At 43.2% G+C, this 14,460-nt stretch overlaps 1 protein-coding gene across 9 annotated transcripts in view; it reads right to left on the reverse strand.

Annotated features, from left to right (window-relative positions):
* HECTD4 (HECT domain E3 ubiquitin protein ligase 4) overlaps positions 1–14,460 on the reverse strand; it is a 105,752-nt gene that overhangs the window by 42,457 nt on the left and 48,835 nt on the right. For all 9 annotated transcript variants that reach the window (XM_035120137.3, XM_088671471.1, XM_035120135.3 and 6 more), the window contains exons 20-33: positions 12,735–12,835; positions 11,603–11,801; positions 10,088–10,207; positions 9,002–9,106; positions 8,587–8,750; positions 7,531–7,764; positions 6,853–7,045; positions 6,552–6,656; positions 4,214–4,302; positions 3,806–3,981; positions 2,265–2,400; positions 2,013–2,154; positions 875–1,041; positions 148–294 (exon numbers count right to left, since the gene is read on the reverse strand). In XM_035120137.3, the coding sequence (XP_034976028.1) occupies positions 148–294; positions 875–1,041; positions 2,013–2,154; positions 2,265–2,400; positions 3,806–3,981; positions 4,214–4,302; positions 6,552–6,656; positions 6,853–7,045; positions 7,531–7,764; positions 8,587–8,750; positions 9,002–9,106; positions 10,088–10,207; positions 11,603–11,801; positions 12,735–12,835 (2,078 nt within the window). The remainder of the gene's footprint in view (positions 1–147; positions 295–874; positions 1,042–2,012; positions 2,155–2,264; positions 2,401–3,805; positions 3,982–4,213; positions 4,303–6,551; positions 6,657–6,852; positions 7,046–7,530; positions 7,765–8,586; positions 8,751–9,001; positions 9,107–10,087; positions 10,208–11,602; positions 11,802–12,734; positions 12,836–14,460) is intronic.

Here is a 14,460-nt window from a genome sequence, read left to right on the forward strand (position 1 = left end):
AGATAAGTGAGGGAGGCATCACCAACCACTTGTAAAAACGCTTCTCATGAACAATTGCAGGTTATTGGTAAAGCTTAATTTTGGACACATTTCCTCATGTAACAGGATACTCTGCTCACAAGCTCTCCCACGGTGGGACATGCCTACCTGGTGTATGGGATCGTACACAGCAGGCCAATGCTGTTTGCACATGCAATGGGGTACCGAGCGCAGAGTGCCACCACAGAGGTCATGGTCTCCCCAAAGGCTTCCTGAACTTGCTCCACCATCCCACCGCAGGTGAGTTCTTCAATTCTGTGGAAAGTTAAACAGTCAGGCCCTATTCAAAAATACTTTTTAAAAATATAAACTGCCCCCAAATCCCTGGAGGATGCAAGTGTGAGGTGCGATGTAAGATAGAAGGGACTTTTTTTGCATTGAACCAGCCACGCATTTAGCAGCTTGCTGCAATTAATACCCACACCCTTGAAAAGAGCAAAGCAAAATCCAATATATATATATATTTGTGAAGGGAAGAGGTAGGGAATCAGAGGCATGTTAAATTACAAACTTATGCTGGTTTTTAAACAGCAATTGTCTTTCCTCAGATTGGCAAGTTGGACTTGCTGTGACATGTTCTGGTCAATGCATTCAATAAGGGGGTGCCAAGTATTACACAATTGCCTAAAGAATCTGTTCAGCTTTCAAATTTGTCGGAACCTTGGCTCTAGCAATCAATTTCAAGACAGTCTAACCAACCACCACTCAAAGGTGTCCCTGTGATACAGTCTCATGCCACGAGCAGTGCTTTTTGGGCCATCTCCAGTGTTTCTTCACCAACAATCCACATTCCCCTCCAGCCCTCTCCAGATGTGAGTCTCTGAAGGGAACTTACCGGGGGCCTCCTTGAAGCACCATTGTGACTGGACCCACAAGATGCGTCACACCACCAACACGAACAGCTGCTGTCAGGAGCTCTCGCATGTGCACCAGGGCCTGTTTTCTGGTGTTTCCACGGCGCCACCGAGTCTGAGCAGCTAATAGGAAACTGCTGCTCGATACCTATGAGAAAGGGATGGGTGAATCCTGTGACATTGCCACTGGGGACTTCAGCAATGTTTCTGTTTGTGATGGCTGGCTGGTTCAGAGCGTACCATCTTCCTTGAAGCATGCAAAGTGAGGGTTACTAATAAAAAGTTGCATGTAGTGCAGGGGTTGCCAATGCAGCGCCTGTGGATGCCAGTGTGCTCATCAGTGTCCCCTATGATGTCCACAAGTCTCAGTAAATATCCCTTCAAAAGGCCACAATGCACAAGTGGCCGTTTACTCTTCCTGCTCAATTCCTGGCTTGCACTATGTCCCCTTAAACATGCTCACAGGTCACTGGATGCCAAAACTAGACCCCTGCCACTCCTTCCATTCTGAACAGGATTTAGGGTTAATCGCTACATACTGTAGTCCTACACACTTCTGAAATCAGGTCTCAGTCTTTGGCATCTCCAGCTAAGAGGATCTCAGGCAGCAGATCTGAGTCATTCCCAGTTAAAAGTAGACCAATGGCCTCAGTATAATGCAGCTTCAGACGTATAATGACTTTTGACAATGTGAGCCTTTCTACAATGTTTCTACAAACCCCGTCATCGGAGGTTCAACAGGTGGTGGATGAGGAAAGGGGTCCCTTGGTCATGATGACCCATTTATGGAATAGTCTTCCCAGAAAAGTTCTCCTGGTGATAATGTTGGTACCTTTTTGGTGCCAGGCAAATATTTTTTAAATTTGCTTGGTCATCCCAGCACATTATGTAGGTGGTCAAGCATGCTTTTAATAGCTTGCTGGATTTTGAAGATTTGTTGATTCTTCGCTGGTATTGCTTTTACCTAGTGTTCTATTGTAATGTGTTTGTTGCTTTTATTCTATACAGCCCTGGGGGACATTGTTTTGTTGCAGAGCATGCACAGGTATGAGAATTAATGCTCTTTGACTGCAACTTTGACTGATAGGCACACTAACTTCTGTCACTGGCATGACTTACTGCTTGATCAGGATTGGTCCCAATGAAAGCAAACAGCTGCCCCAGCAAGACACTATAGGTGGGCTTGTCTCGGCTGTCCTCAACGGTGAGAGACTGAAGAAGAGTAAAAGAGCTGCTTCTGTGACTAGTCACATGGCGCCGCCTACAGAGAGGAAAAACAGATCTTATTAGGGAGATTCAGTCACCTCCAATTGCACTGGGAGGGTAACAAAACACTGACTGAGCTTAAAGGAAGTGAGAGACAACATATACCTCTGGCTTGACCTCGTGAACTCTAGGTCATCATTTGCAATCATTTCAAGGTCAGATGGTGCTGACATACTGCGGAGGAAAACAGGCTGGCGAACTGCATGGGATATCACCTTTGTTTCTGATGCTGATTTGCAAGCTGTAGTGTTACGGGAACAAAAAGAAGCTTTGATATTATTATTATTATTATTATTATTATTATTATTATTATTATTATTATTATTGCTGCTGCTGCTATTTCTATATCTATATCAATATCTCTCTTTATCCAAAGATCCCAGGGCTGTGTACAATATTAAGAACATAATTTATGCAGCATAATAATAAAATAATCATAATAAGAGTCCATACCCCATCCCCACATTAAAGAGGAATGTTTTTGCCTGGCACCTAAAGGTAAAGGGACCCCTGACCATTAGGTCCAGTCACGGACGACTCTGGGGTTGCGGTGCTAATCTCACTTTATTGGCCAAGGGAGCTGGTGTACAGCTTCTGGGTCATGTGGCCAGCATGACTAAGCCACTTCTGGCAAACCAGAGCAGCGCACGGAAATGCTGTTTACCTTCCCGTCAGAGCGGTACCTATTTATCTACTTGCATTTTTGGTATGCTTTCGAACTGCTAGGTTGGCAGGAGCAGGGACTGAGCAACGGGAGCTCACCGCGTCGGGGGGATTTGAACCGCCGACCTTCTGATCGGCAAGCCCTGCTAAAGACATGTAATAATGGTGCCACCACAGAAAAGGCCCGATCCTGTGCTGTCACCCTCTGAACCTCTCAAGAGAGTGGGGACATAGAGAAAAGCCTCGGATGACAAACGCAGGTTCCGTGTCAGTTTATATGCAGAGACGTAAGGTTTTATAAGTCAGCACCAGCACTTTGAATTGGCAGCCAGTGCAGCTGGGCCAGGATCGGCGTTATATACTAAAACAGTTTCGTTCTGGTGAGCAACCTGGCTGTCAAATTTTGCACCAGCCCCATGTATAACAATTGCAGTAAGCCAACATAGAGGTTGCCAGAAAGTTAGGCTACCCCTGCCCAGATAGGGGCGCAGCTGAAGCTGATGAAAGGCACTCTGTGCCACTGAGACCACCTGGGTCTCAAGCGACAGTAATGGATCCAGGAGCGCCCACAAGCTATGTACCCGCTGCATACAATCCCAACCCTTCCCCCGCTCCAAATGAGGTGACATAAGATTAACAGAAAAAAAGACAGGTTGATTAATAAAAGCTTATATCTACTGTTAATATGTTATACAGTACCTCTCTTTGTCCTTTGTAAATTCGATTTTCTTTTTATTGGGCATGTTATATTTACATTTAGGAGATGAAGCAGAATTAAATGGAGTAAGAAAAGGGGGGGAGAGACCCAAAACACTTTCCTCCTATCCCTTAAAAACATTGCTGCTGCTTTCTCCTTCTCTTCCTCTTTCATTGCCTGAGTTTCTACTCTGAAGCAGCTTGAAAATTGCAGGAATCACTGCACTGAGAGCATCTTTCGCTTTAAGTCATCAGATTCTTTCTTTCTTTTTGGCCACTATCCTTACCTGGTGTCTCTGCAGGTGTGCCAGATATACTTCTGGTAAGCCCAGACTGTGCAGCAATGGTGACATGCAAGAGCAGCTCTGCTCGGTTCATCAGGCTCTTGACCAGTGTTTTTGTTTTACCCATGGGATGCAAAGGCTTCTGAAGCAGAGAGTTTACTTCTTGGAAGAATTTCTCCCTAAAAAGCAGGGAAATAAAATCCCACACAGGTCAGATGTCCATTGGATCTTCAGAAACACGTTGGAAGAGAACATGCAATGCTATTCAATCTGAGATTGCATTAGGAGAAAACCTGGATATTGGGTACCTCAGACTGGAACTTACAAATGTACCAACCCACACATACGAATCAAATAAACCACCCAAATAAAGAGAACAGAATTTCTACCAAATTCAGCAGCCACACTAACCTGAGTGAGAGAACCATATTCTCGAGATCACTTCCATCAAAAGAAATCTCTTTCATTGAACACAAAAGTTCCAATTCTTTCATTTTGTTCTAGAGAGAAGGGGAAAATATACTGAAAAGGGAGGCGAGATTTTGCGTTTTTAGGTTGTATAGTGCCTTGCAATATTTTATAGGAAAGCATGGTTATTATTTTTTAATGAATAAATAGAATAGAATATATCCGATTCAGGAGATAATGTGGAGTTTTTGTTGATTACGTGGACAGGAAATGTCCAGTTCCATTTGTGAAATAAAATCCATCTTTCCTCTTCAGTGGACAGATCGAGCACAGCATTGGTGCTCTGAGCTAGTTGCACCAGCTGCATTAGGAAACAAAGAATGCATCAAGATTCAGTTCCTTTCATTTCCAAACTAAGAATCAACCAGACCAGGCATCCCCAAACTGCGGCCCTCCAGATGTTTTGGCCTACAACTCCCATGTTCCCTAGCTAACAGGACCAGTGGTCAGGGATGATAGGAACTGTAGTCCAAAACATCTGGAGGGCCAAAGTTTGGGGATGCCTGAACCAGACTGATTAGCCCAGGCTTCCCCAACTTGGTGGCCTTCAAATAGGGATGGACAAATTCAGTCAATTCCTGTTTCTCATATTTTTAGTCTTAAATTCAGTTTGCCACTTTCTGCATCCATTTACAATTTTTTTAAAAATCCTCGTAAATATTCACCAGCATTTTTGTGTGAATTTCTCCTAATATACACATTTCCCAAAATATACTGTATTTTGAATGCTATTTTTACTAACATATGCATTTTAATGCATGTTTTCCTCTAAATCACATATTTTTATACACATTCTTTGGTTGGAGAACTCAATCACAAAATCTGAAGAAGTGTGAATTTTGAAGGACAGCTGCACTACAGTTTGTACATTGTTCCAGGAAGTATGAATTAGGAAGATTCACTTTAAAAGTGGACCGACACAATTTTCTGCTCTGTCCCTTCCTCCAGCAGTTTTGGACCACATCTCCCATCGTGGCTGGGGCTAATGGGAGCTGGAGTGCACAACATCTGAAGGGCGACAGGTTGGGGAAGGCTAGATTAGCACATCATCATCATCATCATCATCATTTATTATTTATACCCCGCCCATGTGGCTGGGTTTCCTCAGCCACTCTGGGCGGCTTCCAACAGAAATATTAAAATACACTAATTTCTTAAAGATTAAAAGCTTCCCTAAACAGGGGTGCCTTCAGATGTCCTCTAAAAGTCTGGTACAGTAGTTATTTTTCTTTTTGACATCTGTTGGGAGGGCGTTCCACAGGGCGGGTGCCACTACCGAGAAGGCCCTCTGCCTGGTTCCCTGTAACTTGGCTTCTTGCAGCGAGGGAACCGCCAGAAGGCCCTCGGCACTGGACCTCTATGTCCGGGCAGAGCGATGGAGGTGGAGACACTCCTTCAGGTATACTGGTATACATATCAGGAAGAGAATCTAGTTCCAAAAGGGTAAAGACTCTTCAGGTAGCTAAAGGCAGGAAACTCCCACCAAATATTAGCTGGAAAGGAAATACAGACATTAGTTAGGCCCTAAATGCACAGGCAATGCCTTTGTCTGCAGAGCACCTTCTCCTTACCACCAGATCTCTAATTTTAGACTTCAACATCCCTCTACATCCCATTGAAACAAAATGCAGCCAAAAATCAGGAACCCCCCCCCCAAACAGGCAAACGCCTGCATCCAAACAACAAAACCAAAAGTCAAAACAACTTCAAAGGGGATGTCTGAGGGCCCCTTGGTGCTACATAGGAGACCCCATCTCTACTGCTTCAGGCAGGAGACTTTCCCAGCCTACCTAGAGATACCCAGGCCTTTTGTATGCACGGTAAATGCTCTGCCAAACCTGCAGGTTCCCTTTCCCCTTCAGTCTAAAGAATTTGAATTATACTGAAACAATTACCCAGAACCGGACACAATTTCTAAATTATCTGGCAGGAGTAGAACACTGGCAACTATTTTTACAATTCCCTCAAACTGCTCGCTTCCAGTTGCTCTATTTTATTACCCTGACATACTGAGGAAACCCTCAGATCCTTTCCCTTACATCTATGCCTGCAAAACCCAGCTGTTCCTGGAAGAAACAGCAATCAGCATTTGCAGCTTAATTTCCAGCACAGGGTCGATCAGTCCATCTGCTTCAAAGTGCCCATGATTTGTTCATGGGCACTAATAAAGCCAGCACAACATTTTATAGGAAGAGGAAAAGAGTGCAGCAATTTAGAGAAAGCATTGCCTGAGTTGCTCCGTTCTTACCAGCACTGAAGGGGATCAACATATGATACTCACCTCGTTAAAATGATAATCATAAAAGAAGGGCACATTGTTCTCCAATTTCCCATGCATGGCATCTTCCACTTCACTTTGCCATTTCTGTTCTAATTCGGCGACACTCTGGGCAAAAAAGAAAAAGAAAAAGTGGGGGGATGTGAAAGTGTTGGAGCATCATTAGCCTACCCAAAGGTAAGGGGAAATGTGCTCAGTGTGCTAAGAATATAAGGGTCCCTCTGGAGATATACATCTTAATTATAAAGGGCCCACCATCTCCTTTCCCTACACCAGAAAATTATTTTTTTTGTAGCATTTTTACCTGCAATTGTCTTTCCATGGCATTTAGTTTCTTAAAAGTTTCTCCCATAATTTTACAAAGCAAGTCATATTCTTCTGCATGCTCCTCTTGATACTGGAAGTTTATGAGGGACTGGAGTGCATCAACCAGGTTCAAATGTTTGATCACACACGAAACTACCATTTCTTCCATTATGTCTGGCTGGATGACCTCTCTGTTGAAGGTAACAATCAAAAATGAAAAGTTGGTAAAAAGGTTTTGGGGCAAATGGGCATGACAATTCTGTAGATTTGTTTGGCCTCAGAGTGTGGGTCCACTATGAGGGGAGCAAAGGGGAAAGTTGTATAAAGGACCAGTAATCTATCAACAACATGGGTCAGTTTTTAATAATATTAGTATGTGGTGGGGGAAGGGGATGATTCACACTTGCTCTGGGGCCTAAAACTGTCTCAAGTAGCATCTACCTACATACCATAACCATTTATTTAAAAATCACATTTAAACTCAGAAATCCAACTACTAAACATACTTAATATAATAGACATATTATGAAATGACAGCTATTGAAGAATTAAATAAACCCACCCTTCAGTTTACTTAAAATGAGATTATTTTAAACATACGCATTTGTTAAGGCTACAAGTGCATATGACCCAAAATGAACAAGAAAAAAAAGGAGGAAGAAATGCTGTTATATACCTGATGCTGGGTCTGAACTGAGGCCGAGCTCGACCAGATATTTCCCTGAGTTTGATCATGATTCCAGGAGGGAGCCTGATCCTTGGCAAGTCAAAGTAGTGACCAACAGGAGGCACAAGAATATCGGAGGGATAAGTGAACTCTCGGTCTTCATCAATGGTAAGAGGCAGTGGGGAGGGGCTTGGGGTGAGGGCTGGAGAGATGACGCCATTGGCTTCCACTTGCCACTGGCACCTGTAAAATGAAAGAGAGGGAGGAAGTCTTCTGTTCCTTTTCAGGCTCTTTGTACTTTCATCACATCAACCTGACCTAAGAAGCCTCAAAACAAGATCTGTCCTTTCCAAAGTAAAGCAGATTAGAAGACAGTGTACCTGAAGTGTGCATTCCTAGCAGAGAAACACACTTATTCCTCAAAACAACTCTAAAGACCTTAAAGCAGCTTCACAATGAAGCTGTCTGACAAACACCAACTGGGCCTTCAGTTTAAGAGTCATTCTGACATCTCTTTCGCACACTGTGGAATCTCTTTGTTGCTACTCCCATTTTGTTTGCAATTCAGCTATTCAACCAATTTATGAATTTAGGAAAAACAACCATCTTTCACAAATTTCAACAACCTTGCTGTAACTCAGAGCCAATCTGGATGTGACTTGGGAGGTCTCTTACCCAATCTCCCAATGCCTTTTTCTTTGGTGGCACTGAAGGGGTGCGTGTATGTTAACCCTTTCCTGATGAACTGTTTCTGACACAATCAGCCACACACCGAAGCTGCCATTAGGTGTGATTTCGCTTGGGTAAAAGGTGCAGGGGAGAAATGTTAACCTTCCAACTCTACAATTGTATGATTTTATGATTCTTCTCCCACAATCCCCCTCCCCAGCAGCTGCTTTTCAACAGAGAAGAAGACATGGGGGATTCCTAAGCACAAGAGTACCACTTCATATGGGCTTTGGTCTTAAGCTACCTGCACACAAGGGGGGGGAAGCTTAGGAGGCTTCTGGCATCTGACAAGGAATTAACATCCTGTCCCCTTGCATTCAGCCACATATTATTTACCTCTGTAAAAGTTTAGATCTCAGAAGATCTTGGCACGTTTCCTCCTCTTTGGTTATTTCTGGTCCATTGTACAGAATCCTCAGCATAGAGCAAGCCAGCACAGACAAGCCTAAAGCAAGGTCTACTAAGAATGGCAATCCCCCCGACACATCTTCCGATGACTCCTTCAGCACAGAAAGGCAAAAATGCACACCCAACAATTAATGCTATTGGTTTTTATATGCTTATAAGTGTTAAAGTTGAGCGACATATGAATGTGTAGTCAAGGTTCAGACAACATAGTTTGGGCCTACAATATGTTAGGCAGTACCATTACATGCCTGTCCTCCTTCCTCTCCCCTCAAATCCAGCATATTTAGACTTATTATAGCAAATTTCCATTCATGTCCCCTATACAAACCTAACACAAGCCTACCTGTGCTCGAACTGTACAAGCAAAGCCCCACATTGCTTTGTCTGGGGTGTTGTGTTCCCGGCCACTTCGCATTTCAAAGGAGAAGGTAACGGTGTCCCCTTCCACCTTATGTTTTGAAAGGGCAAAAGGAGAAACAGTTAAACAAGCAGCTAAAGATAGGGTGCAATCCCTCTTTCATGCACTGCTGTCTTCACAGACTTTCAATGGGGGTCTCAGGAGTATGATGGGGTAGCAAGGCATTACAACAGCTGAGATGGCTCTAAAAATCACTGAAATTCACATTGGACAGATTCAGGAGCAAACACCCACTCAGTCATGGAGCTCACTGGGTAACTTTTGGCTAGTCTCCCCACCCAGCACTGCAAACGGAACCTATCTAACAGGACTGTGGAAATATAATTGGGAAGCCCAAATCTGTAACTGTGCAGAGTTATAGCATCTAGAGAAAAGCTAACTTGGACATTCTTGGGCAAGAATTGGCTTTGGATATAAAAGCCAATCATCCTTCTTCTGGTTGACCAGACATGAGATGGAAAACCCAAATAATACTCGCATACATAATCTGATTTCGGAGGTTGCAACTGGTAGAGGTCCTTGACCATGGAACCATGACCAATGTAGAAAACACAAGGACTGGAGGTGACAAGGAAGTAACCGCGATTGTTCCAGGTCCATGAATCCATCTCTCTTACAAGAGATTACCCTTATGCCTAGCTACAATGGCACTATTATTTCATAATTTTGTTTTTAAAAATGACCACAAGCTTCTTCTTTTTTTAAAAAAGAGTGTTTTTAAAAAAACACAAAGACAATAGCCAGCCTTTCTCTGTACATTTCAAGTTATAACTGTATCAGAAGATCAGATCAAATTTGCTTTCCCTTTCTCCTCCTGCCACTCCTCGTTTAACACTACAAAATAAATACAGTACTGAACTCAGCTGCAACAGTCCTCCTTGCATGGTTTTTTTATGGGTCTACAACAAAACGCAAACCATTTTTCTATAAAGTAGTTCCCAAACAACATTCAAATTTGGTTGAAATCTTGTTGGTTATTTTTTTAAAAATGGAGAAATATTTACTCTGTACCTTTACTAAGTCTTTGGGCCAACCAGTTCCTAAGACACTCCGGCTGCCATACCCTAGGGTGTTGCCCCCATATTCAGCAACCTTCCGGCTATTTGTGTTGGGGCCTGCGTAGATCACCAACTTCAAGAACATGAAATAAACTGTTAGGTGGGATAAAGACGAAAACAACGTGCAGACTTACGGCAGTTTGAATATTTAAAGTTAATTCCAAATTGTTGTGAAGGAGACAAGCAGGTGGCTTCCTGGTTTTACACACAAATCACTGAAGCAATAATACAAATGGCTTTTTAGAAGTAAGTAGCAGGTGCAGGGCCTCAGATCTGGATGAGGAACCTGGCAGGAAAGGCCACTTTCCCTTTTGAACCCTACTCCCCATTATCCTGATCAGGATCAGAGCTCCTGGCCTGCTGTTTGTATGCAAGAGAAAGATCTGATCCTTGGCAACTGAAGTTTCCCTTCCAATGCAAACATCAGGTGCAGGCACTTCGGTCCCAATCAGGGTCACAGCAAGAGACAACCTGCCCCACCCAGTTCAGATTCTGATCCAGATCACAGTCCACTCCATCCTACTTCTGCAGGTGTTTACATTAAAAAAGAAAAGAAAAAAAGCCACTGGCTAATGACATGTATGGTGTCACATCTAGTTTGGCCCTCAACTAGCGGTCACCATTCAGCAATGAATACATTAATTGCAAGGGATCTCCTCTTCACACACACCCAGCTTCTGTGATCACACACAGAGGCTAAGATCAAAGCTTTCCCATTTTTTCTTCATGGCAAAAAACGGTGCTATAGATAGGCACGATCTGCACTTTATGGAAACAACTGAAGCCATTTTCTTCCTAAAAAAAAAAAGCTTTTCCAGCTGGATAAATAGGTCTCAGCCATGGGTGTCCATTTTGTATTGTTTTAAAATTCTTTTTTGTGTGTGTGCTGCTCTCAACTGTTTTTTTAAAGCTGTTTTTATTATACGTTTCCAAGCACAATTCAAAGTGTTGGTGCTGACCTTTAAAGCCAATTAAAGGGGAGACCCAGCCAGATGGGCGGGGTACAAATAAATTATTATTATTATTATTATTATTATTATTATTATTATTAGGACATATATGGAAACCAATTAATAAATAACAATAATCCAATAATCATATTGTCCATGATAAATATAGAGAGCATTAAGGGACAGAAGCTGCTCCTGTGCAAACTCTACCGTGTTTCTCATATTATAAGACACGTCTTATATTTATTTTTTCCTCAAAAAAACACACTATGGCTTATTTTCAAGGGATGTCTTATTTTTTTCCTCCTCCTCCTGCTGCGGCCGGCATTGCTGCTGCGCCTATCACTATGTCTTATTTTCGGGGTATGGCTTATATTCATTGAATGCTTAAAAATCCTGCTATGGCTTATTTTATGGGTATGTCTTAAAATATGAGAAACAGGGTACTGAAGGAAATGGAAATTGCACCACAGCACTGACTTGTTCCACTGGGAAGATCTTTCTAGCATTCTACTAACCTTATCATAATCATACTGTGAAGAGCAGCGGCTATCAAACCTCAGGTACAAACAACGGGCTCCCGGAATATGCACCGTCTCCTTAAATTTGTAATTGTCTCTGACAGGATGGACTGTCTCTACTGTCTTCCCAGCAGCCCAAGGAGCTGGAATCTTTAACCCAGTAAGAAAACCTGGCTCTTCTTTTTCTTCTAGCATTCTAGCATTTAAAAAAAAGTGAAAAAGGACAAACATTAGCAGATAAAAACTTGAATTTGCACAACAAACCTATCACAACAGCAACAGAGGTGTCGCTGCTCATGTGGGTTACATTCATCTGACTTTCAGCTCTGCTCAAGAGGCTTGGAAGGTTTTTCAGCTTACTGAATTCCCATCTAGTGGGGGTACGGACCCAAGAAGGACCTCAAAGCCTGTGGGTACCAGTACAAATAGGCAGTTCAAACTATGCACCCTTAATATCAGGCATTGCTGAAATCTACTTCCAAGCCAATATTTACCATGCAGAGGAACCACACAGGTTTCATACAGGCACACACAAGCTTTTCCTGAAGCACAAAGAGCACATTTGAGGGTGCTTGCCATTGGGAAAATAGGAAAAGTGGGGAGAGTTAACCCCCTTACCCCAGTGCTGCAGTGTAATGGCTGCTGTTCAGTTTCATAAAACTACACAAGATTCAGTAACAGATCTCACAACATCCCACCTACTTGTGACATAAGTTGTTAAAAGCAGGATCAGGTAATATACATTGTGCCCATTATGAATTTAAAAACATAAAGCTCTTGAAACAATCTCAACCTTTTCTAATTTTGCTGCTGTTCCTCTAGAACCCTTAAGGTGGCAGTGAAAGAGAGGAGAAATAAAAGCTGTAACTTGATCTCCAGAAACACCTTCAGTTGGATCTATAAAACTTTCAGCTCTTTATGAGAAATTTTTCCCCATGAGCCTACAAGGCAATTTTACAGAGCAATGCAATGCGGACCCTGTGGGGTTCCTTGCCTCTGAATCATTCTTCCATAATGATTTGTGTCCAGAAGCAACATTGCCAGCAAGCATATGAGAGAGTGCCTTCAACATATTAAAGTAGTGAAGGATGAGGGTCAAAGGGCAGTCGGATGATGTTACGTTGATTACCTCTCATCAGGGAACAGCTTGCTCCTCTGCTCTGATGCCCCTCCAGGAGAACTGCCCGCTTCAGAGAAAACAGGAGACTGGGTTTTCAGCAGCAAGGCTGTCTGTAGCAAAATGAATATGGTTTGCTTGTGATTAGTAAAGTAGTATATAATTATATCTCTCAAATAGGGAGGGGGGAACTGGAGAGGCAGGGAGAGAGGTGAGAAAGAGAGAGACTGTCCTTGCAAGGGGTTGGACTAAATGACCATTTGAGTCCCTTGCAACTCTACAATTCAATACATTGGTACTGATGCCCTGTCAATCCTCTCTATTGCCCTCAAAGATACCACAGGTCCCCTGGTCCAGATTATTGCCTGGAAGGAGAATGAAGATGCTTCCTCAATAGGCATTTAGCATGACATCAACACAATTCCTTCACTCACTTTTTACAGGGCACCCACACAACTCTATCACCTAAACATTGTCATCCTGTAGTTGCCCTGTGGTTCTTCCATCTTTTCTTAGACCACAAGAAGTCCAACTTCTTTAGGAAGAACAAAGCAACAGTGCAGTCTCACAGCTCAACACAAATATATTATAAGACTTGTGGGGAATGTTGTTTTATGACATTTTAATTGCTATTTTGTAATTATTTATATGTTTTTCCATCTATATTGTTTTAATGAAAGTTGCAAAGCACTACAACACTCCACAGCTAAAGCATTATTTTAGTATAGTTACAGCACCATAGCAACATGATAAATTATATTATAGCTTACAGTGTTCTAATACTTTAGCTATGTTCCATTTTAAAATAGTCAGAAAAGTGTTTCAGTGATAACTAAAATATTTATTTCAAAAGGAAATAAATAGAGGTCAGAAAACAAACAGCGGTTATAACATACCACAAGGGGTTTAATGAAGGGATGGTATGGACCAGGGGCATAGGAAGATGGGGGCGGGGGGGCGGGGGCGGGCCGCCCCGAGTGGTGAGCTCCAAGGGGCGCCATCGCGGGCACCCGCCCCGCCTCCAAAACGCGGGCCCCGCCCCCGGAACGTGTGCCACGCCCCTCCGGGAGGCGCACCACACCCCCAGAATGTGCACCATGGCCCTCCGGGAGGCACGCCCCACCCCCAGAATGTGCACTACGCCCCTCCGGGAGGCGCGCCACGGCCTTGGAATGTGTGCCCCGCCCCTCCGGGAGGCGCACCCCACCCCCGGTGCCAGAGCATGAAGCTCCGCCACTGGTATGGACAGAACACAGTGGAATGTACACACAGAAAATGCACAACACACTCAACAGGGTGGAAAGTCAGCTGCAATTTCACTTATATCTTACAACGGAAAAGCAATAATTGGGTCATGCTAGGAGCCACCCATCTAGATGCAGCCTGAAGTTCTGCTTATTGGCAGATTTTGAACTGTGCTCCACATAGCACCGTATTATGGCTATGTGTAAGTCTTTGTAACAAGGCAACTCAGTATCCTAAATGCATTGTGGTAGGAGCTCAAATTTGACAGGGATGTTCATTAAGAAAATAATGTGACACTGTATGCCATAAAAGGATGAATGCCACCCCAATGGCAAACCCAGTGGGGCAATAAGCATTATAAAAAGTTTGTTACAAGGTAGAATGTAACAATATTGCTATTCTGCACAAGGGTTTCAGTAGCAAAGATCATTTCAAGGGAAGGAAAAGAAACACAAAACCATTTGGAGGGGTGGAGGAGGGGGAAACGACCAGC

The sequence above is a fragment of the Zootoca vivipara genome, chromosome 6, assembly GCF_965207765.1.
Source record: "Zootoca vivipara chromosome 6, rZooViv2.hap1.1, whole genome shotgun sequence".
Classification (NCBI taxonomy): Eukaryota; Metazoa; Chordata; class Lepidosauria; order Squamata; family Lacertidae; genus Zootoca; species Zootoca vivipara.